Source organism: Numida meleagris, chromosome 6 (assembly GCF_002078875.1).
Source record: "Numida meleagris isolate 19003 breed g44 Domestic line chromosome 6, NumMel1.0, whole genome shotgun sequence".
Classification (NCBI taxonomy): domain Eukaryota; kingdom Metazoa; phylum Chordata; class Aves; order Galliformes; family Numididae; genus Numida; species Numida meleagris.
Genome location: NC_034414.1, coordinates 22,083,120 through 22,111,097, shown reverse-complemented (window position 1 = coordinate 22,111,097; position 27,978 = coordinate 22,083,120). Strand labels below are relative to the sequence as shown.

At 50.8% G+C, this 27,978-nt stretch overlaps 2 protein-coding genes across 4 annotated transcripts in view; both read right to left on the bottom strand.

The window, feature by feature from the left end:
• ACCS (1-aminocyclopropane-1-carboxylate synthase homolog (inactive)) overlaps nucleotides 1–14,940 on the bottom strand; it is a 41,256-nt gene extending 26,316 nt beyond the window's left edge. For 2 of the 3 annotated variants that reach the window (XM_021403762.1, XM_021403764.1), the window contains exons 1-2: nucleotides 14,834–14,940; nucleotides 14,187–14,421 (exon numbers count right to left, since the gene is read on the bottom strand). In XM_021403762.1, the coding sequence (XP_021259437.1) occupies nucleotides 14,187–14,196 (10 nt within the window). In that variant the 5' untranslated portion in view covers nucleotides 14,197–14,421; nucleotides 14,834–14,940. Of the gene's footprint in view, nucleotides 1–14,186; nucleotides 14,422–14,486; nucleotides 14,588–14,833 lie in introns of those variants that run through there. The other variant, XM_021403763.1, reaches the window with a different exon arrangement.
• On the bottom strand, nucleotides 26,287–27,295 carry C6H11orf96 (chromosome 6 C11orf96 homolog). The gene has a single exon (XM_021403769.1). The coding sequence runs from the start codon at nucleotides 27,013–27,015 to the stop codon at nucleotides 26,653–26,655; it is 363 nt and encodes a 120-aa protein (XP_021259444.1). The 5' UTR covers nucleotides 27,016–27,295; the 3' UTR covers nucleotides 26,287–26,652.

Here is a 27,978-nt window from a genome sequence, read left to right as displayed (position 1 = left end):
AGGCAGGAATGGGAGAGCAAACGAGGCACGGGGAGAGGACGTCACCAGGGCTGCAGCAGGACTGCTTCTGGCTCCCATACAGGCCCACCTCCATCGCAGTTCCCTCTGTAAATTCCCTGTGACACCCACTCCAGTCACCAGCCTTTTGGAGGCCTGCCCCCTCTCATGTTTGAAGAGTGTAAAAGCCTGTTCCCTGCTTTGTGTCCTCTTGCTCAGACTCCTGCTTCCATATCAATTAGGCACAGCCAGATTGTGCTGCTCTGAACCCAGTGGAGCAGAGCCAGCTGAAGCTTTGCTGCTTTGGGGTTTCTTTGCAAACTGCAGCAAAGGCCAAGTCTGCCTGTGTTCACCAACGCCTTGTCAGTCCAGGCTGTGTTTTGAACTTAGTATTGCACTTTGACCAGAGCAATTGAGGAGAATCCATCCAAAGTCCCCTTCCAGGCAGGCCTGCATCAGTTTGGTAACAGAGCCCTGGGAGAAGGGTTTGAACTCAGCAAGCTCAGCCCCTCTTCTGGGCTCTGGTGTCAGCCAGCTCAGGCCCTGCAAGAGGTGGCAGCTTTATGTTTGTCCCTCACTCCACAGCACCCAGGTCACAGGGGAAATTTCGTCATGCAGAGACTCTGAATTTTGTTGACTGCATTGCATGCAGGGCCCCGCAGAGCCTGCCACAATGTAAACAGAGAGAAGCTGGAGCCTGGAGTGCCCATGAGACTCTTCCATCTGGGAGTCCATGGGAGCCAAAGAGGAAGCAGGGAAGCTGCTGTCCCCGGGAGACCTGCCACAGCCCGATCACCACCACTCCGAGCACCTGGGGACCTAGCAGGAGGAGCTCAGCCCACAGCGCTCACCCCTTGCCCTCTATGGGATGGACAGGGTGGGAAAGTTCTCCCTCTTCTAGTCCTTTCTCCATGGCCCAGCCTCTTCTGTCTGATTTCTGCTCCCTTTCCTCACTCCTCTGCTTTGGACCTCACCCAAGTGTTCTGCTGCCTCACAGCAAGCACTGATTTGTGTTTGCAAGCAGCAGAGAAGATGTGCATGGGCAATGCTTATGTGTGTGCACCTCAGCTTAGCAACCAAGACTCATGTTATCCGAGGTACAGGCTTTAAGCTCAACAATTTCTTCTGCAAATGACTCACAGAACCTGACGGGATCTGATGCAGGCTGCCAGAGAGTATTCACACAAACTATACAGTTGGGTAAACCTAGTGCTTGCAACAACAGAAGCTACTTCAGATCTTCCAAGTACATAAGTTTCAAAGGGATTTATACTTAAACGCAAAGGACTGGCTATTGTGAGGACTCAAAACAACAGAAATAGGACATCAGAGAAGTGGAGAATGAAAAAGTGGGACAGGCATATTCTTGACCTACTGTATTATCTAATTGCTCTGAAAATTAGAACATTGCAGCTTTTGTAATCATTTGTGACGCTCTCCAAATACTGCTCAAAATATAGTGCTATAGTTCTCACCCACACTTTCAGAGGTTACAGGGAAAGAAAGGCCTCTGTATAGAAAGTGACATCCCAGCCAATATGGGAAAAAATTTCTGCAGCGTGGGAAGACTGAACTGAATTAAAAAAAAAAAAAAAAGAAAAGAAAAAGTTACTGACTCTAGAAAAAAAAGGGACTGAACTGCTTTTTCCATGAGAAAATGAACAGAGAAAAGGGAGAAAGGAAGGAGAAGTAGGACAGAGCTCACTGGGGAGCACAGTAGACAACCTGCCTTGCCACTGCTCTGGCACAAGTGCATCAGGGGTCTGGGACCCAGTTTGCTGTCCCCAGGGGTCTCTCGCCCTAGATCTGACCAGGTTAAAGCCTTCCTCAGCTACTCTCCAAAAATGTCAGATATACATCAGCACAGAAAAGAGCGCTACTCTGACAAAATACACCATGTCCTGAAGGAGAGAGGGGGTAGTCCTTCTGGCGGAGGTCTGTGGATGATGTCCTCTGGGTTGTTGCTCAGTTCAGGCAGCACATCACCAGGAAGATATTGGTGGAGTGGGAATTCAGGAAAAAGGGAAAAACCCACAGAAGAGAGGTCTGAGCTGTCAGAGCTGAGCTGTTCCTACCACTTGGCTGAGAGACAAAGCAAATGTGCTGGTAAGCCTGCAAATATGGCAGAAGAAATTTTTATACGCATGAAAAGGACTTATCTAGAAAGAAAGGGAGGGAAAAAAAGGAACCAAAGAAAAATGATGCAATACAGTAGTTCTAAAAGTTTCATTATGGGAAAGAAAGTGTGAGACCAGCACCATGTCCAGCTTCCTGCTCTACAAAACCTGTGTGTTTCCACATTCCCTAGGCACCCAGTGGGTGCCCCCTCACCGCCCCAGCCCATGTCCCACTCCAGCCTGGTGTCACAGGCCTGCTGCAGGACTCTGGTAACGTGGAAGCACAAGGAAAGGTTGTGTGAAGGCATCTTTCATCACCAGCTCTGTTTGCGTGCCCAGCACTTCTTCCTGTACTTCAATCCCCTAATTGTATCCTGACCTGCCATAACCTGTGGTGTCGTTTTTTAAAATCTTCTAACAAAACAACACAAGTAATCCTGCTGATTTCAGCGTACAGGAAGAAATCACTCAGTGTAAACAACAATCAGGCCCTAGAAGTTCAGATCGAAGCATGTCAGACTGCGCTAGTGGCTGACTCAGCATGGTGACTCCTTGGTTAGGACACGAGCAGCGCAGTGCTGCCTTCAGATGATCTTTGCGTGAGAATGCGTTAGGACAGAGGATGTGCTACAGCATCTCAGGGAAGCACAGAGAAAACCTGCAGCATGTTTGTGTAATGGGATAGGCGAATTTGTATGATGTGATTTCTCTGCGGGGTTTTAATATCTCTGCAAAATCTGCTGAGCTGTGCATCACACCAGCTCGGTCACATCCAGAAGCCTGCATGCATAGCCACTGCAGAGCAACGCAAACCCCACATGCTCAAAGTTTGGGGCTTCAGAGCACCCAGTTAGCATGAGATTGAAAAGGAAAAGACCTGGGAAAGGCGTGTTGCAGCACAGAGCCTCCAGCAGAGCGTGTTAAACCACACGGGTCGGAGGAGAGTATCATCAGTAAAATAAAATTAAATAACTAAATAATGTTGGGAAAAGGCTTGGGCAGCCCTGCTGAGCCCACAGAGCAAGCAAACACAAGGAAGCCTTGGTACCACTCACAGCCCAGGACCGAAGGCACAGGCACCCCAGAAGCAGTGGTTGGGCAAATGGGACCCACGTCACTCGAGAGCAGGCAGGGTGGAGTGTCCCCCAGCCCTGCAGAGTGGCTGTCAGGCACCGTGCAGCCCTGCTGTGGCGGTGGGAGGTGGGAACAAACAAAGCACTGTGCCAGCTTCCACAAAGAGGGAAGAGAAAATGACAAAATGAGAGCCCTAATTGCAGAGCAGAGACGTGTCATTCCCTCCTCTCTGCACCCCATAAGGATGTTCTGTGCAGCTGTCTCTGGCTGGGGCGTCTGCCAGCAGGCTTTGCAGAGGCATTGTCCCTGCATGGGGACTGTATGCTGGCGGAGAAATTATGTCTTTCATGCGCTTGCTAACCACAGTCGCAGCTTTATGTGCTTCGCTTGTTAGCAGACAGTTTGTTCCTCCTTCCTCATCTATCCACTGCGAAGAGGAGAGGAGCTTTGTCAAGGGCTGAATAGCAGAAGAGGGGAGATAGGAAGGATGAGCAAAAGCACAGGTTTGACATTCGCAGCAGAGGTGAGAGCATCTCTGTAACACACTCATTGCAGTCACAGGGCAACTGGAGAGCCAAGGGCAGCGGCCGTGGGAGGAGGAGAGCAACCAAGGTCAGACCTTCACCATGGCCTTCCTTGGGCCCTTTCAGCGTTGCCATGCATCCCCCTGCCAACCTCCCCAAGGCTACACTTGAAGCCAGGGTCTGCGGTCACACCCCAGAGGAAGGGCTTTCGCAGAGGCTGCATTGTGATGCTCTTCCACCGTGCCTGCAGCAGGAGAGGGGGTGTGCCCAGGAGATGATTAATTCATTTTGTTGCCTCATGGAATACAAAAAAAAATGCAAATGTTTTTGTGAGCCCCTCTGAGACTGATGTATTTTGGAATTTACGGCAGATTGAAAACATTTGGCTTCAGATTAAGTGAAGTGTTTGATTAGGTGGGAAACAAGTAGTTTCCCTTCTGGGGGGCATTTTCTGCCAAAGGAATGAGAAGAAATGGCTGGAGTTTCTCCACCCTTAGGGAACAGAGGCAATCCTCAGGGCTGCAAAAGAGGAGGTGCTGCAAGGCCTGCCTCAAGAGCCACATCTAGCCGACCCAGAGAGTGCTGTGGGGCAGAGCAGGGCCCCTCCAGCAGATGTTCACTGATACACCGGAGTAGCCCTGGTGCTGGTTGTTCACAACAGTTGGAGAACCCCATTTCCAAATCTGATGTATGTGAGCCAGAACGTGCATTTTTATCTGCTTACTTCTCATTGCCCTTCTCGCTGGACATTCCCAATCACCAAAGCAGAGAATGTGCTGCTTGTGCCTTTCAGTCACCTCTTTTGAAGTCATTCCACCACTTCTACAACACAACCCAACAGAGACAGCAGAGCACAGCACCAGGTGGTCAAAGCATCCAGACGTCAGCCCTCGCAGAGGGAGGCTTGGGCATGGCTCTCATGCACCAGTGGCTTCTTCTGCCTAGGAAGCAGATGGTAACCCTGCACTAACAAGCAAACAGTTTCTCTCAGAGTTCAATCAGTTTCTCTCTGATTTTCTGAAATCAGTTGGATTTCAGTCCCAACCAAAATCTGAAATATTTTGTTACAGAAATGTCAAAAATCAGTCAGTATACACCTCAGCCACGGATGGCTAAAACAATGTTTTTACCTAAACTAAATTAATTTTACCAAAACTAATCAATTGCTTTGAGCAAACAGATACCGCAATTTTTGGCAAATGTACGCTACTTAGAAGGAAAACAAATCTGCTAAGATGGAGCAAAAAAAAAAAGAAAATAATAGGAAGACACGCGTATTTCTCATTCTTCAGGCAACTCTTGAATACAACAAATGGAGGACGTGGCAGAGTCATGAGCTGTGCAGTACCAGGCACACGCACAGCACTCCCAAAGGCAGCAGCAAAGCTTCCTCCGTTCCACTGCCACGAGGGATCAGGTGCTGCAAACCTGAGAGGGAAGGCCAACCAGGTCCTGCAGAAGCAGCATCTAGGTCCCTTTGTGTCAGCAGCCAGCACCTCGGAAAATTACCTCACACCAAGGTTTCTGGGGAGAAGAGTTCAGCACTGCTTTCTAGCTTCCTTGACGTAAATGCTTGCAACACACGCTGACTGAACGCGCTCTCCTCCAGGGTCAGTTTGTACTTGTTTTAATATTTTTCCAAAATATCTTACCAGGGTCATGGGAAGTGCTACGCAGCCAAGTCAAGTGACAAGCATCAGCATGCTGTCAGTGCACCAAAGCAAAAACAAACCTCTCTGAGATAAATTAGAGATTCAAATAACTGAGCAGGCGAGAAACAAAGCCAGACAAAATGGCAGTGGGTGAAGGAGAGAAACTTGAGGGTTTCACCTCTGCAGGTGAACCCCACAGCACCCCAGTGTGCCAATCCCAGAGCAAAACAGCAGGATGGCCAATGCAGAACACACCATTCTCAGCCTTGACCAACCAGCCCGTAATTTCTCGCGCAGCTCCAGACAAAGCTGGCTCCCCATCTTGGCATTGCAAGAAAACAGGTGGGTTTGTTGTACTTCCAAACTACCACCAACCGCCTGACCAGCACATAAAGCCGGCAGCAGAGCAGCTGACACGAGCCCAGCTGTTCTGTCCCCAGGCCGGGACTTCAATCCTTAGCACTCTCCTCCCAGTGTGACCTGCAATTTGATCTAGAAGGTAAATACTGAGGGCTGTGGGCAAGTTTTGCTTTCCTCTTGTGCAATCGCAGTTCTTGGAACTCACCTCTCCAAGATATCTCTCTGTTTACAACAAAACTTGCCACACAGCGAAACTAAGCATCCCACAGCTGTGTAATTCCAATACCTCATAAAGACACTTGGAAATGGACGTGGTGGGCATGCCATGGCTTTAGAGCCGTAATATTTCAGATTTTATTCTAGACTGTAACAGGGTAAAAATACGTAAACTTGTGTCATTGGACCTCTGAAGGCAATACTTAAACCCCCCCAAAAGATTTGGGTTCTTTTGGGTGTTTTTATTTCAAGCACTAAACATGCCCGTGGCCAAATTCCCAAGAGAACAACATCTCCCGCACAATAGAAAGCACTAAATTTTCTTGTTGCTGTTGAGTTTCAGGTTGGTTCTGTAGAGACAGAACATAGAAAATGATTTTACAGGCTCTGAGAAGATATTGCTTTCTCTTTACACAGAGTTCTAGAAACAGCCAAACCTGTTCTGCACTCAGTCTCCACCAGATGAGCCTCCAGAGCCTGCTTGCAAGCAAGGCTCAGTGTGCACTGTCAGAGATGCTGCAATAACAGCCACTGCTATCTAGGAGCATAGTGCTTGTCCCAGCAGCTCCAGTCACATCCACTCAAAATCTCAGTGCTGAGAGGAAGGGTGCTTGATCTCAGGATTCCCTTCTGCAGAAATTTCCAATTGTTTGAAATGCAATTTCAAATAGGCATAATAAAAGGTTTGCAAGTTTCCTATGAAATATAAGTTCTGTGAAATTTAATTTCAAAAATGCTGATGCGTGGCATTTACAAAATATAAGATGTAGCCCCGGACATCAGTAGCTGTTGAACAAAATTGCCAGTTGTTTTTTTTTCCCCAGTATCACTGCTGTTTAGCACAAATAAAGACAGCAAATTTATTTGGGAGTGAGGAGCAGTGAAACTGAAGAATTTCATCAATGTTACTCAAGAGCCAAGCTTCCAGCTTCCCTGGACCAAGAGGAGTCCTATCTTGGCCAGCCAGAAGATGTTAGGACCACAGGGCAGTAACTGAGGGGCAAACCCTGGAAGATAAAGTTTCTGTGCAGCACATAGATCATACACATGGTCCAAGCGATGAGTTGTCCGGCAGCAGAATACTGACGATTAAAGTGAGTCAAACCACATATGTTTCCATCAAACATTTCTGCTTCACAACATACCTATTTTCTAACTGCATCATATTTGCTGAAACATTCTCAACAAGCACCACTCAGACCTTCTTGCTCCAAATTTACAGTAATTGTTCAAACAGACAACACAAGGACTGTCATTAGGACACTGTCAGTGCAGATCCTTTGAGTACACAGATGGACAGTCTAATTCTGCCACCAGCAGCATCAGCTGTAGCAAATCGTACATGTGTGCTTCCTTCACTGATTTGTGACGGCATTTAGAAACACACTGGGCCACAGTGAATAGACAGCACCAGCCAGCTCTGCAGCTCTGCATGATGACTGCAGAGTTGTGATCCGACGTAGGTAGGTGCTTTCAGAGGGAAGAGACCAACTTCAGAGACCAACTTTGCTTTGAAAAAGGCACCTGAATGGTCCATAAAAGCACAGGACAGCTAAGAAAGAAAAATGTATTCCAAGGAACAAATTATTTTCCTTTGTGCTGAACGTACTGTGCTGAGTAAAGCATAGCCCAGGGCCCAGAGTATTTAAACAAAAACACAACCCAGCGCACTGAGAGGCTATGAAAGGAGGCAGTGCGTAAGAAGTCTCATTTCTCTGTCCTTTTGCAGTACCATCTAGGAACACAGAGTACTTGGTACAGCCACAGCATGAAGGCCATTGAGCTCCCAGTTGCATGAGGTGTCCTAGGAGGCAGAAGGTGCTCGGCAATGATTGAATTCTCTTTTCACTTATTAAAAATAGGCACCCTGATTCCCACAGTCAGAAAGGTCACATCAGCGTGCAAAGAAAGGCAGGTCCCCACTGTTAGAACAGTCATTGCTGGCAGCCAGGGATGCTGGGACCCAGAGGAAGGCAGGACAGCGTGGTGAGGCCTCCCAGATGCATGGCTACATCTTCAGATGGTGTGAGGGCAGCTATGAGCACAGCCTGCCCTACGACCCCTCACAGACAGCCCTAGTCTGGTTGCAGAGCGGCCTAAAAACCATCACCACGGCACACTGCCCAACAGGGCACAGCAGGCTTCACCTGCACACATTGGTGCAGCCCCTGTTTGAGGCATCACATTTCATTCTGCAGAAGGAAGACAACTGCCATGAGAGATTTTCTATAACACAAGTTCAAACTTACAAGAGTTAAGGGAGAAAGGGCCTCTGTCCCAGCTGCATAAATAAAAATATTTCCACGTAGAACAGGGCTGAAATGGAGGTTAGATAAGCAAAGCCTTGGCAGCAGGAAAAACAAACAAAAGCCAATCCCTGCTACACCCACCTCAAAGCAGCCTGTTTTGCCATCAGCAGCTTGTCACATAAGACCTGCAAAGACTCACAAACAGGCAAGACCAACTCAAGGAGGTTTCCCCGAGCCCTGCCAGGAGGAGAAAGGGCTGGCGGCTGGGTTATCTCAGGCTGGATGTTCCCAGTGTTGTGACAGGGCAAGGCTGCACCCTTCAAAGCCAGCCCAGATGGTTCAGCATGAGGAGGGAGAAGTTCCTGGCCCTCACCTGAAGGCCACCCTAACTCCTGTGCCAAAGGCAGACGTGCAGTGTTGGCTGAGGACAGGGAGCCTGCTCAGCCGGACCTTGCAAGATCACAGCTTTCAGCATGCTTTCCTCCAGTGACAGCCCATCTCAGGCTCAGTTGGCAGTGTGCAGGTTGGCTCCTTCTGCTGGGAGCTCAGCACCACACCAAACGTAAGAGGTACTGGGGACCTACATGGGTGTTGCAGCGCTCCCTGCTATATCTCTCTCCACGGGAGCCAGGGCTTGCCCAGCTCAAGGGCAGAAATGACACAACTACACATGGGAAGCTGCACCCAGGGCCACCCATGAGCTGGCTCTCCCCATGTGGACACACCAGCCCTTGAAGCGAGGTCAGGCTGAGGAATGTCTTCTTGGCTGTGGGGATGATTCAAGGCAGCTCTGGTGAGGGCTGTGCTCATTCTACCAAAACAGAGTGGAACGGAGCATCTGCTGCTGAAGCCTTTCTCTCCACCCTACTCAGCTCTCTCCCTCTGATTTTACTCTCAGAGTCCAAAGACTGCTTTTAACAAAGAGGACTGAGTCATTTCCCAGCCCTGATGTGCCATCTACCAAATGCTTCAGATGACTGATGTCTTAAGAAAGAATCCAGCCTGTTCCCTCGCTGCACTTCTTAAAGCAGCTGAAATGGAGCAATTATACCCGATTTCTGTGACAAAGAACGAGGAGTCCTGTCATTATCATAGCTTCCCCTCAGAAAGGCAGTGGGTGAGAGGAGGAAATACATGAGCAGTGTCACAACAAGAACAGGCTGACGCACGCTGTGCCTGCAGCAGGCTGCGAGCCTGCAACAGGAGTTGCCTGCACGTGTGGAAGGAGTGAAGCCCGTGAGGTTCACCTGCACTCCCGTATGACTCACAGCAATGCCAAGTCCTCTCATAGCCCCTCCATGCCCCTTTCTTCCACCTCAACCCATGGGTGTTTGAACCATGGGGCCTGGTTACACCTCAGTCAAGTGCTCTCCATCTCCTGGCTAATTGGCACCGAAAGGCAGAAACTGCAGGATGAGTAGAAGGGCCTGAAATGGAAGCATAAATGAGAGCAAAAGAAAGGTACAGATCCACACTTCTATGCCTGGAAAGCTACATGCTGTTTAAAACATTGGCAGGAGGCTGTCTTTATGAAAAAGTCAGTGCATGCTCATGTATCCAGGGTCGAGCGTAGCCTGCATCCCTTGGATGAAACCCATGCACACCTTCCCAGCCCCAAATGGCAGTCCTGGAGAGCAATTATTGCAGTCACTTCATTTCTTTTAGCAACAGGAATATCCTTGGAAAAAAGTCACCATCTCTGCAGCAGGGTCACTGACCCAGGCTTGCCACAGCCACAGCAAAGTTCTCTTTAAAGCTGAGCACTTCTCTCCCTGGAGCAATTCCCTGCTCCTGACACCAGCGCTGTCAACTCATCTCTCAGTTGTCATCTGAAAAAAGGAATAACAAGTGAAAACCACAAACCGGGGTGGCCTGGGAACATTTTGACAGCCTGACAAAAGGAAAGCAGAGGAAGTTTCTATTTGTTTATACTTTTTCAGATCTTAGAATAAAGATTTCACTGAAAAAACATCGTGACTTCCTCTAACCAGATGAAGAAAATGAGATGTCAGCTTGTATCTCATCAGATTTTTCTGTTGTAAAAGCTGAACTAGATACTGAGATGGATGATGCCATTCATTCAAAATAATGTCCCTTTTGTGAGGCACAACCTGCAGTTAAATGCACAGACTAAGCTAAGCCTGCTAAAAGAACAGGGAGTACAGAAACCTCCAAACCACCCACTCAACCTTGCAGATGCAAAACAACACAGCAAGCAAAACAAGCAGGGATGGCAGCCGAAGACACACTGGCCATGCAGAGGTGGCCGAAGGGTTGCACAAGCACTGCCCTGGCTGCGTGGTCCTGCACCCCCTCCCCCTCCCTCCCAGAGACCACTTGGGGAGATGCTGTGTTCCAGGTCCTGCAGCAGCTGCTAAAACTGAGACCCACTGATGTCTATCATGCCTACACGGCCCCTCAAGGCCATTGCCACACAGAAAGCATGGGGAACAGCAGCCTCCTGCCCCTGTTCGGCTTCTCACCTCCAGCTCCGCAGCACATTTCCCAACATGAGACACAAACAGAAGCATGCTCAGAGAGCTGCAGCGCCCTCCAGCCTCCCTCCATTTCAATGAGTGCATGCTTGGACCCTACGAATTTAAGGACTTTGGGAAGGACAGCAAGATGGATGGAGAAAATGGAAGAGAAACACTGGACTGTAAAAACGTTGATCTCAATAACATATTCAAACACAGGATGTGATGTAATTGATGCAACATAGACCAAGGGAATTTCCCCTGGGTATTAAGCCAAAAGACAACAGATGAGGGTGGTCAAGCAGTGCAACAGGCACCTAGAGAGGCTGTGGGATCGCTCTTTGGGGAGATAATCCTCTGGATATAGGCTCAGGCAACCCAATATAACTTTGAAGTTTGCCCTGCTTTGAGAGGAGGGAAGGACTAGCTGATCCTCAGCAATCCATTCCAGTCTATGTTGGATTCTATTATGGTACTTGATCGCAAGTTACCATTAATCACTGGAATAAAACAGGAGCATAAGGACAGATATTTAGGAAGGGAGCTGTGATCAAGTTGAAGAAATCAGAAGTAGGAAGATCTAGTGCTCAGCGCCGACCCTCCTGTGCCCCACCACCTCACAGAGGCCAGGACAGCTGGGCCTGCTCCTGCGGTGCCCAAGGACAGAGGTGACCTCTCCTGGAGACTGCCTGCCCTGTGGCCCCACTCCTGAGACCTCCAGGAGCCTAGCCACAGGCTTGGGTCACCTCTGCTTTGCCAGACTGTCAGAGAAGACCCTAGCAAATCTCTCCAGTCCCCCCACCAGCAACATCCCCCAGCGAGCCTGTCATCTCACAGCAGGCACCCTTGGCAGCACTTCCAGCCCTCACTGGCAGGAGAAAGGAATATTTTGCATTGGGTTTGTATTTGGCAAGAGGAGGGTCATCTGATAACAAACTGCTTTCTATTTTACCCATGGAGTTCTTTAAGAAGATGCTGGTATGTAAAATATTTACATCTGCAGAGTCGACTCCAGTTAACCTGTCATTGGAGCATGGTCTGATGCAGGAAGGTGAATGTAAAGGACAGTGACAAGCATTAAAAATAGCAAGCTAATTAGCCACATAATTACATAATTACAGAATAATATGGGTTGGAAGAGACCTCTGGAAGTCAGCTTGTCCAAGCTCCTTCCCAAACAGGGCTGATTAGGTCTGTCTGCTCAGGGATTGGTTTAGCTCAGCTCTGAGATCTCTGGCGACAGAGGTTCTCCCTTCTCTCTGGGAAGTCTACATGGTTTTTAATGGGAAGCAGACCTTGTTAAAACACACATGGTCCCGTACTTGGTGAGGCCACTAGTCTATATAATGAGGATCACTATATCAACACATTTATCTCAAGAAGCATTCTACAGCCTCATTTGTTACTCTCAGATAACAACAGCGTTCTGCAAAATCAGTATTGCTCACAGGAAAAAGGTGTCATTGAGAGCAAAGGGTGGGCTTGGAAAGACAAGGAGCGTGCTCAGCTGTATGAACCTGTCTAAAAGACTGTCCAGCACTACAAATTCATTTGTTGTTCATACACCAAAATCCAAACAGGGCTTATTCATGTGGTAGCAAAGGATGGTAATGGCTATAGGTGCACCACGGTTGACAAAAGCTTGTGAAGCAGCTCTGGGAGGGCTGATTATGAACCTGACTGCCTCAGGGTACTTCACGGCACACAGTCAGATAAATATGGCCCCTTAACAACACACATTTTAAAGGGTTCAGAAAAGAGCTACAAGAAAGATTCCGCATCTGGAAAACATATTTCTAGCAAAAAAACTTAGGAAGGTCAATCCAAGTTTATCCAACAGAAGGTCAGAAGATGACTTGAGCACTGTCGGTAATTACCAGTGCAAGAATAAATGATTAATATTAGGGCTCTTTAATCAGGCAGAGAGAAAAAACAACAGGAATATAATCTGTTGTGGTGGTTGGAAACAGAAGCAAAGCAAATTCATATGAAAAGCAGGGTGTACTGTTTGACAAAAGCCATTCACCATTAGGACAATTTCCTAGGGACGTGGGAGGGTTTCCATAATCTGAAGTCTCCAGCTAAAGTCTCCACAGTCTTTTTTTAAGATACATTGTAGCTCAAGAAATGTTGAAGCAGAAATTATTAGGTGAGATTCATTGTCAGAACAGATAATCATAAAGTCCTCTCTGCTCTTAAAAACATGAACAGCACCCAGGAAGAACGGCCAAGGCTGCTGAAAGTGCTGAAAGGCATCAGAGTAAATTCTGCTGCCACAGATTTCTCCATTATTAAAAGTTATTGTTAGAGAAGGTGGAATCTTATTTATAAAAGCCACGTTTCCCTTAATAAAGGTGAAAAATACAGTGAGATTCCTCTTGCAGCTGCTGAGAACTGAAGGAGAGAGAAGAGCCATTTCTAGAAACAAAAGAGGGGACACAGAGCAGTATTCCTCTTCCGCATAAGTTAATCGTACTTCCAAAACAAAGTAAATTCAGATTTATTTTGGTGCAACAGAGAGCAGAACTGAGCCTCTTAATTGAAGAAGACGCAGATTGGTACTCAGGAAATCAAACAGAGGAAGGTGTAAAAATTCCCATGTGGAGGCTGCTGAATGCCGTAGGGCACGCTCTGCCTGGCTGCTGGAGCTGGCCTTGTGCCGCCATCTCCGCAGAGGCTGCGGGTGCCGCACAGCAGAGCAGCACCAACGCAGCCGTGGGGTGCCAGCGCCAGCTCCCAGCTGCAGGGAAGCACACGGTTGTGATGTGAAACCAGATGGCGTTTTGGTGATGGTTTGCTTTTCTGGGTTCGTTCACATCTAGAAAACTCAGGAGGAGGCAAACTATAAGCAGACAAAAACAAACACAGCCAGCGAACAAAGAAGTTCGAGCAAGAGCCCGCTGCACAGCCTGGGGCGGGCTGTGCCCTGGTGCTGCCCGTGCTGGGACCCAGGGCTGGGCGCCATGCTGCGAGGGGGGGCACACGGACAGTAGGAGATTTACAGACCCGGCTCCTCAGACAGATGGGAAAGGAAGCAGGAACTCAAAACAGAACAACGCTTTACAGAAGACGGTTTTTTTCTAAAATAAATCCCAAACAACCACCATCTGGTTCTCATTCCAGCCCGCAGACGAGCAGATTTCCAGCTGAAAAGCAGCAGCAGATGCCTGGATGCTGCTCTGCAGGACGTTCAGACCCAGGCTGAGCAGGCGCTGGGCCCGCTTGCTCTCACGCACTGCTGTGTGAGCCGGGGTCCCACTGTCCCCTGGGAGTGATGGCAATGGCACGCGGACAACTGGCCCCCACTCTGTCAGCCAACCCAAGGGCTCCCAGAACCCTCTGAGGTTGCAAGGGTCCTGGTGAGACCATCCACAACCCAGCCTGTGCTGGCCAGGAGAGGACCCTCCAGCTCCCCAGAGCCCCCCTAGGGAGCTGCAGTGCCCCAAGGTGATGTAACACAGAGGAGGAACAAGGACTTGAAGAAGCAGCATGGCACTGGCCTGGAGGCACAAAGACTTACCCCCTCTCATGGTTGTTGCAAAGCCTGTAAACACCTCCCTCTGTGCAGAGGCTTACAAGGTGGCCAATTAGTGGTAGCAGAGTCTTCATTCCCTTCAGCCCTTGAGCAGGTAGCAGCAGGTGGGCTGAGGCTGGGATAGGGACACCTGTGTGCATGCTCAACCACATGCGCTCTGCTCTGAAGCCTGGCTCACCATTCCTGCCTCTTCCCAGGGCACCGTGGGGTTATCTCGCATCTGCAGAGCCAGAGACAAATGAGGACAAGCCATTCAGGTAGGGACTGGCACAGCAGGACACTCACCATCTTTCAGAGAGGCCCAACGGCCTTTCCCACTGTGCTGCAGACAGCATCCTGCAGGGCCAAGCCTCACTCATGAGCTTCCTGGGACAGATGCCACATGAATTTGTGTATAAAACAGAGGGAGAGCACATGCATGCTTTATATAAACAGCTATCGGCATGAGGAACTCTACCACAGTTAACGTATCCTCAGGTCAGCTGCAGTTGTTGTTATGATTGCAAATGGTTTTTCAATTACAGCTCTTCACATCCAGGAATTTGTGTTTTAAATATTTTCAAAGCATTATGCATAAGCACATGGCTACATAAACAGCACACACACCCTCAGTACTCACGCATTACATTTACCTCTCACACGCTCAGCCATCAGTCTGCTGAAGGCCCATGCTGGGCCACAGCAGCCAGGACTTGCAGCTAATGGCTCCTCGGCTCTTTGTGACCAACCAGGAGAACTGATTAGCTCGGTGTCGTTCTGAAGAAGCAGGGTGTGGTCTCTTTGAGACCCAATAGTACCACCAAGCATCCTCATGGGCAGAGCGCTGGTGGAGGTGGTGAGGCGACAGCGAGGATCAGACAGCAATCCTTGCAACTTGTCTTGAACTGTACTAAAAATAGAGGCTCTTGAACCTGATTCACTGTGTGAAGCCTGCATAATTCAGGCAACTTTTACCAGTAAATTGCAGCTATAAAGCAAAAACTCCACAGCCTTAAAAGGTCTCTTGAAGCCCATCCAAAACACTGTTCTGTCCAAGTGCCTTATACAAGAGGGTGAAGGAGGAGGGGGTGGGAAAGCAAACGCCAAGTGAAGCTCAGGGCTGGCAGGGAGAGAACAATCTTTGCCCCCAGCCTCTGTGCTGTGCCTACAGCCAGGACAGCATGTCCAAGTGCTGGGGGCAGAAGAGTGTCCTCTGCTCCCTCCCGCTCCTTGCTGCATCTGTGAGGAGATGCCTTCCACTCTGCTCCTCGTTGGACTTTAGTGGTGGTGTCCCCAAGGCTGGGGTTGGATGCAGCTGAGGTGGGGGGCCAGCAGGGGCTGCCTCCCTGCTGCCTTCAGTGGGACTGCTGTGGCCTGGGACAGCTGCTGTGTCCCGTGCCAGGAGGAAATGCTACCAAGGTTTCCCACCTGAGGCTGCAGCACCACTGCAGAGCCACTTGCAGGATGCAGATCAGCTTTTTCTGTTATGGATCTATCCAGAAGCACTGCAGGGAGCACAGGCAGGGAAGGCGAGCATGGTGCCACTCAGCAGAGCAAAACTCTTCCAGCCTCACGAAAAACAAATTAGTGCTCAAGCAGCGAGCAGGAGCACCTCAGTGTGAGTCAGCCTGCACTCTTCCCTCAGCAGTGCCTGAAGGCTTCCCACTCGGCAGCCAGAGACGTCTGCGGGAACAACAAGCAAAGCAGAGCTGACAGGAGCTGGGGAGTGAGGCTGACGTTCAGTTTTTGCTGGGAGCCTCACACAAATAAGGTGAAGTATTTCACTTACAAGCGTGACTACCCCGCTGGAGCTGAGAGGATGTTGCACAACCAGTGGGACACATTTGCGGGCGTTTTTCAGGCAACAGTGCCCAACTCACAAGACGCTGATGGCACACCGATGGAGGCCAGCAAAAGACACATGGATGGCCCAGTCAGCCTTCAGCTCAGAACATTTACAAACAAGCTGGCTGCTCGCCTCCAGCCCCTTGTCCCTTCCTCTCTTTTGGCTACAGCCAACGGGGAAAAGTCTGGCTGCTTGGAGGCTGGCTTCTGTCTATACATGAACACACTGGATGCCACATGCAGTTGGATCTCAGGTAGCAGGTGAGAGAGGAAAATGGGCAGTACCACTGTATACTTGGAGTACAACAATTTCCCTCAGCACAGCCAAGAATTTCTTGCTGTTACGCTGTTGTTCCACATTAAATATCACACACTCAACAGGTCTTCTGCACAGAGCTTGCTCACAATGCCCTTTTGATCTGCATTTCGGAGGCCTGGTCTTGCATAGTGAGATATCACAGGTCAAGATAGATCAAGTGTTCTTCAGAGTCATTCTGGCAAATGGCACAGGACAACAAGACATTGCAAATGTAGCAGTACTTCCCTTAATTTCTCCTATGCCAACCCCTACCAGTCCCCAGGATCTCTGGTGGTATCTCCATCCTCCTGTCCGCTCTTTTCCTTTGCCTGTCACCTTCTGCCCAGGGACAGCAGGCAGTAGGCCGCCACACATACTACTTTTAGGATATTTTGAAACTGATTTAGTACTGGTGAAAGATCACAGCCCCAGAGCCCGAGCCAGAGCACTGAGCTGGAGCAGTAGGGCAAGCTGCCCAGATGCTGCCCATTATCAAAATGCCTTCAGGGAAACTGGGAATTCAATCTTCATGGCCCACTCCATGGCAGCTTCCCTGGGAATGTCAATTAGTGCTCAATATTTTCTAAAATATAACTTTGAACAGTTTGCAAACTCAGCAAAGACTGCAAAGGCACTGCAGACCACCGAGTGGCCATGGGACGGCTGCTAGTGAGGATTTTTGGACCCAGATAACCAGGGTCACACCCTTGCCAGTGACCCACAAATGAGTGGCTCTGTAACCTTTTTCCCACCCCTACTTCTTGCCTCCTAATGCCTACTAAGCTGAATCTGAAAACACTGACACTGGTGACAGGAACAAGAGCTCTGATTCCTGGGAACAAGTGCTGATGACAGGGGAATCACTGGCTGTAAGCAAAGCCTGGTTCCCGGGCTCTGCTCCATCAGAGGAATGTTTCCTTATTATGTCCCCAAAGTCTCCTGGGGGGGAACATGCAGTAGGAGCACAGTCAGTTATTTTTCGGAGACTTTCCCCTCCGGGCAGTCAAAAATCCAAAGGAGCTGGCAACCAGCCCATGCTTATTCTGATAAATGCTATTTGCAACTAAAAATGGATCAAAATAACCTCTGAGAGCCCATCTGAAGGGGAACAAGCTGTCTTGCTCAGCGAAGCCATTAGCAGGAAGAGGTGGAGAGAACTATTCTCAGGGCTGCTTATTTTGGGTTTCACCCCACTTTGTCATTTGCCCTGACCGAAGCAGAATGAGAAGTCTATAATTAGTACTTGGGGCACTGTCGGTGGGAGCAGTGAACAAGTCTGGCACAAATTCAGACTCCAGGCTCCTCCAGTTCTTTGCCCCTTCCTACCACAAAATGTAGCCAGGGAGCCCGGGCTTTGGCCCCAGTGTCCACCAGCAGCGTGGTCTCCCTGCTGACCACGGAAAAGTAACACAGTTATTTTGTACTCAGTCTTCCTTTTGGCACAGAGTTGCAGCTTGAGGATCACTGTGCCAGAATTCACATTCATCTGCTGATCTACCACGGCCCTTCCAAACGGGAATTGAAATCTCCCTTTTTAAACAATGGATGCAGACAGGTGAGTGGTAAAATCCTGAATTGCCACATGGGTACTTGGAATCCAGGGGATGAAGGAACAGATAAAATGGAGATGTCACATCCAATCTCCCTGCTGAGAAAGCCACAATGACTCCTATAAAAAAGAAGACGGAATATGGAATGCGGTTGGTTTTCCATTGCCTTTTAGCTAACTGGAACAAAGTTACAGAGATGCAGCGTTCATGACATGGGCAGATATAAAGAGCGGTTACAAAACCTGTTTGACACCTGTTGTCAAAAATACTGATGATACACTGAAATGTGTCTTCTGAATGGGCTGTATTCAAAAAGTTTTTCATCTGACAAAAGATGTTTCCTGCTGGGCAGCTCTCGGAGCCATCCACTCCACAGATGCACATTCTCATGGATTCGTCAGGGGATGCTGCCATGGCCGTTGAACCTACCAGGGCTGCACGATCTCTGCATGCATATTCTGCTGCTGGGGGACAGACAGCACCAGCTGCTGCTGCTCCTTGCTGCTTAGCTCAAAAACTGTGTGACAATGATGTTTCATGGCAGCAGTAATAACCTTTGTCTTGCAAATGGCACAAAAATTAGCAGAGGTTGTGTAAATAAGAGCACAGGTAATAGGCAGACAAACTAACCTGTTACTGTGCCACCCAATTTTCACGATTGAGCTTCTAGGAAAAACTTCTCAAGGACAAGAATATCATGCATTACAAACAAACAAGCAAACAAAAACAGCCCTACAAATACCCCCCGCAACCTTCAACAGGCAGAGCAGTTACCCCAGCCATCAGACTATCAATCGTCACTGTGAGAAAAGAGTTATGGTGGCTCTCCTCCAGTGGGGCCTCACATTCCGAGATGGACTCCCTCCAAGATAAGACTGCTGAAAAGTCATGCTTAGGTCCTAATAGTTGATGCATTTCCCCTCTCTTTCTCCTAGCCAATGGAGAATATTGGAATCCCATTTCCAAGCTTGTTCTTGACATAGACAGGAAGAGTGGGAAGTGTTATAAAAGCAAAAGCGGAGATTCTTGCCAGACCAGAGGCTTCCAGGAGCCAAGATAGTGAAACAACAACAACAACAAAACCCCACAAAAATAATAACAATTAAAAAAAACCCCAACAAATAGCAGGAGATTTACAGTCCCACTGCAGAAGCAGGGACGCAGGCGTTACCGTGCCCTGAATCACCATGAATACCTGCGTGGTGGCAGCCCTCCCTGCACACAGGATTGGCCAGCGTGGTGCCAGCGTGGGGCCCTTCAAGGCAGAGCATCCCTGAGGGACACCTTTACCACCAGAGTCCAGAGCAAGTGACAGAAGCGGGAAGGAGAACCTCCTACACAAATGTCCTCTCTGCGGGCCAGCCCCTGCCTGTCCCTGTGGAGCCAGCTCACGCAGCAGCGGTGATGCAGCCAACTCCCCCAAGTGCCCACTTTGGGAAGGTGGAAAACCAATGCAAGAGGCAAATGCCCACAACTTGCCTGCTGCACCACCCACAGGCAGCACTTCTTTCTTCACTGCTGTGATGGCTCTCCTAGAATGCTTGAGGCATAACACGATGCATTTCACCGTGCACACTGGCACAGGGCAAATGAGCTGCTGTTGGCAGACATGCCAGAGAACTGTCCCATGCCTCTGCGTCTCAGTTCTCCAGCCCTGGTCCCTGGGCTGGCAGCTCTCACCTCAGAGGGCTCCTGCAGCAAGGAGGCCGGACGAGAAGTCGGCAGAAAGAAATGCATAGCAAGGGGAATATTCTGAGAAAGGCTAAAAATAGAGCTCTAACCCTGCTCGTTTATATATAGCCAGGTCTATACGTGCTCTGCCTGGCAGCAGAGGGGCAAAGACGTCCTGCAATGCTGACAAAGAGCTGAAAGAGCAAAACTGCATGGTGCGGCAGCCAGGCAGCCACAAAACAGGAAGAGGCAGCAGTACGAAGCCCCAGCCAAGGCTGTGCTGGCCTTGTAACAGGGCACAAACCTCAGTTCTCCTACAGGAGATGCTGAGAGAGCTGGGACTTCGGCCTAGAGAAGAGAAGGCTCAGGGGGATCTCGTCAATGTCTGTAACACCTGAAGGGGGGTACAGAGAGGATGGAGGTGGGCTCATGCCAGCAGTGCCCCATGCCAGGGCCAGAGGTTTGCATGCAGTCAGGTCTTCTATCCGCCTGCCCACAACAAGGGGCCCTGCCACTTCCTTATAACAGCATTAAATAAAACATCTTACCAACGCACGTAAGAAGTCTGAAGACTCTGACAGAGGCACTTGAACAGTTTTTACGTGAGTAGTTTAAAAGGTCACCCCTGACAGCCGCTTGTGCTGTTGCGCAGCATCACGCGTCTCCTCCTGTGCTTCTGTCCTCACGCCCACATGCGTGCACTTGGCTGAAACCAGCAGCAGTGGAGCTGACAGGAAGAGAGGCAAAAGCAGTCCCCTCCTGGAAAACTGTTGTCCTCCTGGCAAAAGAAAGCCAAAATTTCAGAGTCTGTCTTCAGAGGTGTCCCTTGCTCAGACAACCCATGTGGTGCCCCCACTCCCATGCAGCTGCTGTGGCCAAACACTGCGAGTGGGATGCAGCCATGAACTCTGTCTTCAGACCCATCCTACCAGCAAACAAGGGCAGATGGTAAAAATAACACTTGTTTTGGAAGTGGGGATGTACTTGACAAGCTGCTGGGTCTGACACACTGTCCTGCTTGAGAATGCATTGGGTCAAAGGAGAGAGAGCAAAATGGATAGTTTAATGTGCTGGGCTTATGGAGGCAGGCAGCTCCGTGCGATAAATCAGAGCTGCGAGTGCAAGGAGGGCTGGGGCAAGTGGTGTGAGCATTAAGTGGAGTTACAGCTTTCTGTGCAGTGTGTTCACTTTGGGACAATGGCAGAAGAGCAGAACAAGGGGTGGACAGAGCACACAGCGGGGGGAGCGGTGCTCATCTCCTCTGGGGCTAGAGCTGGGACCTCCAGCAAAATAGCTTCACAACAAAAATGCACTGGGGGAGGACTGAGCTAAACAGCCTCTCAACTGTATTTCTATCTTGAGGAGCACGGCCAAAAGAGGCAGCTTTCCACCTCCAGCAGCCTCACTCCCAGCACGGTGAGGCCACAAAAGCCTCGAGGATAAGTGGGAAGGCTCCCAGGTACCAGGGGATGGACAAGGGAGCCCTAGCACTTCCTTATGGTGACAGCATTAAAAAAAATTCCCAACAGCATTTAAAAAGAATAGCTTGGGGGCCCAGGCAGGGGCGGTGCCTGTGTAAGCTGAGCAGGGGGACCTGGAAACCCAGAGCATGAGGCCACCACCATCAGAGCCTACACTCCTGGCAGGCCTGGCCCAGCCCCCAGATAAGCAGCAGGAAACACGTCAGGCCATGGCGCGAGGCCTGGCCACGGCCTTGTGTACGTGCATGGGTTTGTTTGTGCAGGAAGCGGGGGCATCGCACAGTGACAGGAGCTTCCAGCCCACCATACGTGAGCTCGAGACGTACTAAAAAAAATAGGCACCAATCATTTGGTAACAGCAGGGAAAAGCACAACCCCAGCTTTTCACGCACAGTCCCAGTCTACCTGTTATTATTGTCTGGGCTCCAGCAGTGAACCCTGAGCCAAATGCTGGGGTGATTTATTCCTTGTTCAGTTTAATTCCATTTACTGAGTGGAGTTATTTAGTCATTGCAAAATTTGGCCCAATTATTTTTATTTGGATGTTTGTCTTATTTTGGTAACCATGCCCCCTGAAATGCTAACCCTGCCGCCTCCAGAAAGAGCCATTTTCTCCAGCAGGGCCAACACGGCATTTGGAAAGGAACCATATGCCGGCACTCAACTCCTCCTGCGTTATTTGGATGAGTTCTGGAGGTGATGCTGACGCTCACTTCGAGATCAGCCGCGGAATGTTTCTGCAGGCATTGAGCAAAGGGCAGGAGAGAGAACGCACATCCATAGGGACACAGACACGGGAGGATGAGGAGTGGAGTGTGATTCCGCTATTCACTGTAGAAGAAAAGCCTTTCCTTTTGTTTGCCCTAAACCTGCTGTCTGCTAACTCATGTCCTGTAAAGCCCTACACTATTACATCTCCACCCTGCAGTAGGAAACAGAGATGTCTTTTTTGAAATGCTTTTTTCTGGAAACAAATGAACCAACACAGAAAATTGAAGATACCGGAGCGCTGTGGTTTTAGATAGCTGCCAGATCAGGATTCTTGTTTTGCTCTTGGTTTCTTTCCTCTAATAATATTCAACATTTTTCCCACCTAGCCCTTGCTGAGCAGCAAGCTGACATAAGGTTACCCACAACACTAGCATTTTTTCACTATCAGTAACTGCTACATAAGAGTAGTTCATGTTGACTATTTAGTCAAGTATACGTAGTTGACAGTGCTGCAGGAAATGTACTAGGTTTTTTTGATACTGCCTTGTCCTCACCGAGGGTTCATTTCTTCCCTGTTCCAAAGAATGGCCAAAGACTTTCTAGCGAGCTTCCTTCATTCAACGTGTTTGGAAAAGTTTCTAGCAGAAGCTTCCGGCACGTAGTATCAGCATCATGCCCCTTTGCAGTATTCGCCCAGTCTGTATGAAGTTTGATGACATTTCTCATTATTTTGCTGTCTGTCTCAACAGCTCTCCCAGCAATACTAAAGCTAATCCTGCACTTAAAGTTGGGCAGAAATCTGAGCAGTCCTGTCCCTTCTCTGCTTCATCTCTATGATAAAAACACAGAGGGACACTTCACCAATGCAGACACAGTCATAAAATTAATAGCTAACCATCTGAAGCTAGTGGATTGGTTGTTTTAGGCTGGTTTGCTGGGAAAGGGAGGAGCTGATTGGTAAGTCTAATATTTATTTTGGGAAACAAAAATGTCACAGAAAAACGTCGATGCACTTCGTAACTAGAATAAGCAGGCAACACTGCAACTCGTTTCCTTGGATCCCTGGGTGCTCCCCATGGCAGGTGACTACAGGCTGGCTGTCCCATGTACCCTCCCAGGCAGAGAGGACACATCCAGCTTCTCTCAGAGGCTGGGTATTTTCACCATCAAGTCAAGTAGAGCAGTCAATACAACAGAAGGAAGGGATGTCATCCAGAGGGAACTGGACAAGCTTGAAAAGTGGGCCCATGTGAACCTAATGAGGTTTAACAAGGCCAAGTGCAAGGTGCAGCACTTGGGCTGGGGCAATCCCAGGTATGTGCACAGAATGCTCACTGAGAGCAGCCCTGCCAAGAAGGACTTGGGGTTCTGGTGGACGAAACCTGGATATGAGCCACCTTATAACAAGCAGGGAGACGGACTTTTTACATGGTCTAATAGTGATAGGACAAAGGGGGGGTGCCTTTAAACTAAAAGAGTGGAAATGTAGGTTAGATGTTAGGGGGAAATTCTTTACTCAAAGAGTGGTGAGGTAAAGGCTGCTCAGAGAGACTGTGGATGCCCCATCTCTGGAAGCGTTCAAAGCCAGGTTGTATGGGCAGCCTGATCTGGTGCGGGACAGCCCTGCCCACATCAGGGGAGTTGGGACCAGATGATCTTTAAGGTTCCTTCCAACCCAAGCCTTTCTATGATTCTATGTTTGTCCCTCCTGTCTTGTCTAATCCTGCACCTTGGTTTGCCTTTACTTCAGGTACGGTGAAAAAGCTACGCTGCCTTTCCCAGAAGGCTGGAGAGCAGAGCTTGAGCTCCCTCAGCCATTCAAGGCTGTCTGTGGAAAGAGACAGAAATGAGTCTTTAACAATCACGGGCAGGACCTCCAAGTATTTCTCAAAGGGAAAACACAGACTTGCCAGAAGCCAGGACTAAAAGTAACAAGCACATAAACATCCTTCATGCAGCTCTGTGCTAGCCAAGAGCCATTCCACAAGCGAGCTGCGTTCTCTCCCTCCCTCCCTGCCTTTTCGCCAGTCCCCTTCCCTCCTGCCCAAGAAAGGTCATTTTCTTCACAGGCAGGGAAAAAAATCTTCCACGACAACAGGGTTTTAAATCAAGCCAAGGAAGAAAACTTCCCTTTCACCAACTCCTAATAAATAACTTCAACCTCTTCGATGCAAGTTATTTCCAAACAAAGAATCCCTGTTCAAGACAGAGCTGTAAATTACTGTGGCCAATCTTGTTTTGTTTGAAATCAGACCCAGGCGGACCTTGCTCATCTTGTGTTCCAAAGCAAGCAGGTCTTCTGCAGCTCCCTGCCAGTGGCCAGTGGCCGAGGGAAAGCCCTTTCCCATGTCCCCCCAGGGGCTCTGCTCTCCATTGCACCTGGGGGACATTTGCAGGGCCGTGCAAAGCTGAGGGGTGTCCTGGACATTGAGGAATTTCATGCCAGCATGTGAATGTGCTCAGAAACATCAGCACATAGTTCAAGTTGCTAAGGGGAACGGACCAGAGCCAGGCTGGCACCACCACGGCCATAACTGGGAGCTGACTCGATGCTTACACCAGGGTAAAACGACCCAGGTCACAAGCTCAGTAGCCCTAAAGCTGGTTCTCAGGCACTAGAAGCACTAATGTGACTCTAATGCTGCTGTTAGGGGTTGTGCAGCTTTAAGGCATGGTTCCCTGTCCCCTGGCACCAGTTACACTAATTGCACTCATTAAATACCCAGAGGTGCTGTGCTCCATGCTCACAGGCTCAGGCAGCTGGAGCGGAGGCGCAAAGCTGGCTGGAGGCAGCACCAGAGCAGTGCTGAGCACCTTGCTGGGGCAGCTCTGAAAGTCCAGGGCCACACACACTGCTCTGCTCTCTCCCCGTGCTCCCAGCTCCCTCGCACACTGATGCAGGCTGCCCATGCCCGCTCACTGCATCGCAGTTCTGCCACACAGCACCTCTGGGTGCTTTAGGCTGCGCACTGTGGAAGGGAATGCTCAGCCCATATCTGCAGCCTGGGCAGCGGGTGGCAGCCTCGGCAGCCTTTGATGCAGTCATTAGCCTCAGTGAAGTGAATTTAATGCAGTGGTTTTGCAGCCCTTACACAGGGTGGATATCCACGGTTCTAAAAACCACGGCAAGAGGAACCTTCAGAAATCGCAGCGAGGCGGCCTGGCGCTCAGTGGGGCCTCTCTGGGCAGAGCTAAAGCACTTTGTGCTTCTCTTCTGCCCAAGACAGAGTGCTGGGAAGGGAAACACCAGCCCGCCCTGAGCATCTCTCATTTGCATGTCATTCACTTTGAGAAGAAGTGGGAAGTTGTTAACAAGGAACAGCTGAAGAGGAACTTACTTATTCAGCCTAACCACTGGAATGGGGCTCTCACCTCTGTATTAACATCTAGCGCATCATGGATTTGTCTCTCGAAAGCGTTGTTTCTGACCACTCTGGTTCTCCCAGCAGGGAGCCGCTCTGCGCGCAGGCACAGGGAGCAGCCCCGGGATGGGCAGTGAGGGCAGCCAGGGGGCCGCAGGCTGACGTGGGAACAAGCTGGGGCTTATATGCTGTGCACACGGCTTACCGCTTATGGCTTACCCTTCCTGCCAGGCTGGGATGGCTCTCACATTGCACGGGATGCTGTAAGACTCTTCTAGTACTTAGAGAACTTGCAGCAGGACCTGCCCAAAGGAAGCCTCCCCATGCTGCTGCTGTCCCTCAGCTCCGAGGCAGAGGCAGTTCTGAGCGTGGCACCCCAGCAGCCCTTGGCCACACTGCAGTGGGTGCCATACACCCCACTGGGCTGCTCCCAGTCCCATCCATCTCACTCACCTGCACCTACGCCACCAAGGAGCGGCAGCGTGGGGGGCATCGGTGCGGCTGCACCCAAAGCTAGGACATCTAACTCTCCACATCTAACTGCAGAGATGTCAGCCAGAGGCTCCCAACCACCACCCAGGGTAACGCCAGTAACTGGGATGATCGCAGGCTCCCCTCAGAGCTGCCAGCACAGGGATGCTGCCACTGGACAGAGGAATTACAGCAAGGAGATTCCTGGTCCAGTGATGTGCCTCTCCCTCCGCAGAGAAATACCACGATCAGAGACCGGGAAGCCTCACACACACTCACGCACCCCGAAGTCCCAAAGAATTCACTTGTCCCACACCAAAACCCTTTGCCCATCAGCTCCGGGTGAAGCTCACCCCCCTCGCCACCGTCTGCTTTAGGACAGGGCCCTCATCGGCTCCGGGTACTGAAGCCGCGCGCAGCACTACGCAGCAGTGGGCTGGGAGAAGGGACGGCAGCACTCGGATGAGGACAGAAAGCCAGCGCGCCGAGCCACGAACTACACCTGCCCAGCTGCAGCAACGCTCTTTTGCACAGCCGATTCCAAGTAATCCTTAAGCACCAATACAATCGAACACAAACATCTCAACAAAGCAAACGAAGTTGTGTAAGATCAGCCCGCAGCCCGTCTCCGTCCCATCGGCACGGCCCCGGCAGCACCGGCTCGGCAGCAGCAGCGGGGGCAGGGCAGCGGGGACCGGAATAAGGACGGCCCGGGGGTACTGTGCAAATATATCGGATTTTATTACTCTTTTATGGAAATAATAACAGACATTCAGGTAGAAACATATTAAATTAACGCAGTCGACAGTTTAAATGCAAAAATAAATATAAAGTCCGGCAGCTCAATGCATCTAAAACAGCTCATTTCTTCTAACGGATAGAAAAGATTTTTTTTTTTTGTCTTTTAGACGGAGAGTTTCATACAATCAAATAGAAACGAAGGTACAAGCGCTTTCTCAGAAAACACCGCGACCCGGCAGGCAGCGGAGCCTCCCACCGCCGGGTCCCCGCCGCCAGGCGCAGTCCGCGGGCCGGGCCGGGTCCCGCCGGGCCGGGCCGGGCAGAGCCGAGCCGAGCCGCTCCTCAGAGGGCCGAGTCCGAGTCGCTGGAGTCGAGGCTGTTGCGCAGGCGGCAGCTGCCCAGGCGGTCCCGCTGCAGGCTGAGGTTCTGGGTGCTGCGCCGCAGACACTCCAGCGACTGCAGGAAGGACTTCTTGGCCTTCTCCTCCTCCATGGGGGACACCCCCTCCTCCTCCACCTCCTGGATCTCGTCGAAAGTCACCGGCTGCGTCTTGAAGCGCGACTGCCGCGGCCGCCGTGCCTTGCCGCGGGCGGGCCGGGCCGGGCGGGCGGGCGGCGGGAACTCCTCGGTCACGCAGACGAAGTGCGGCATCACCGCCTGGTAGCTGGAGCAGACGCCCAGCAGCTCGGCGGGCTTGGCGGCCATCCTGCCGCCCGCGGGGCCGCCCGCCGCGGGGGCCGGAGCCGGCGCCGGCGGGGCGGGGGGAGCTGCCTCGGCCGTGCCGGGCAACGGGGCCGAAGCGGAGAGGGAGCGGGCGGCGCGGAGCGGAGCGGGAGCGCCGCGGAGCCGAGGAGGGGTCGACGAGCGGCGCGGTACCGAAAGCGGCGCGGAGCTGAAGGCGGCGCGGTACCGGGCGATCCGGTGCGGTGAGACGCGATGCGAGCGGAGCGCGTCCCGCCTGCCTCGGCCGAGCCGGCTGCGCCCGCCGCCGTTATATAGAGCGGCGGTGCCCACGCGGGAGCATGCTCAGCGCCGGCGGAGCCCACCCGCGGCCCCGCCGCCTGGCACCGCCCCGGCCCCGCCTTCTCCTCCGCCGCCCCCCGGCCGCGGGGGAACGAACGGGGCGCTGCGAGAGCACGGGGCGGCCCGCCCCGCTCCGCCCGCGATCCCCGGGTTGACAGAGCCACGGGTCCGGCGCTCAAGTCCCGCAACGCTGCGCGCAGGGCAAGCCCAGCTCCAGCCCGGGATAAGACACCCCAACACCACAGTAAACTACGGAGATCGCATAGCACTACTCTCCACGACCGACACGCAGATCTCCCACTTCTACCCTTTTTGATGAGGTTTGAGCAGGGTTAAGTACCTGCTTCAGTGTGACCCCATGTCTGCTTATCCTAGGGATCCTAAAATTTTCCATTCCCCACAGGCTCAGCCACACTCGTGATGCACAAACAGAGCTGCAGACAAGAAATGGCATACACGTAGCACTGAGCCGAAACAAAAGTCTGCAAATGAGCGGAGGCTGCAACCACACAAGAGTCAGAGCCGCTCAGACCAAGGGGATTCGGCGGGAGAAAAAGCCAGCAGTGTAAAGAAAACATAGGGCAGGGATAGGGATGGAGCTAGAGGGAGGCAGAGAAGGAAGGCAGGAGGGAAGCAGAGCCTGAT

Excerpts from the sequence above, each read along its gene's own strand:
- C6H11orf96 (XM_021403769.1), bottom strand. The coding sequence starts at position 27,015 with ATGGCCGCCAAGCCCGCCGAGCTGCTGGGCGTCTGCTCCAGCTACCAG.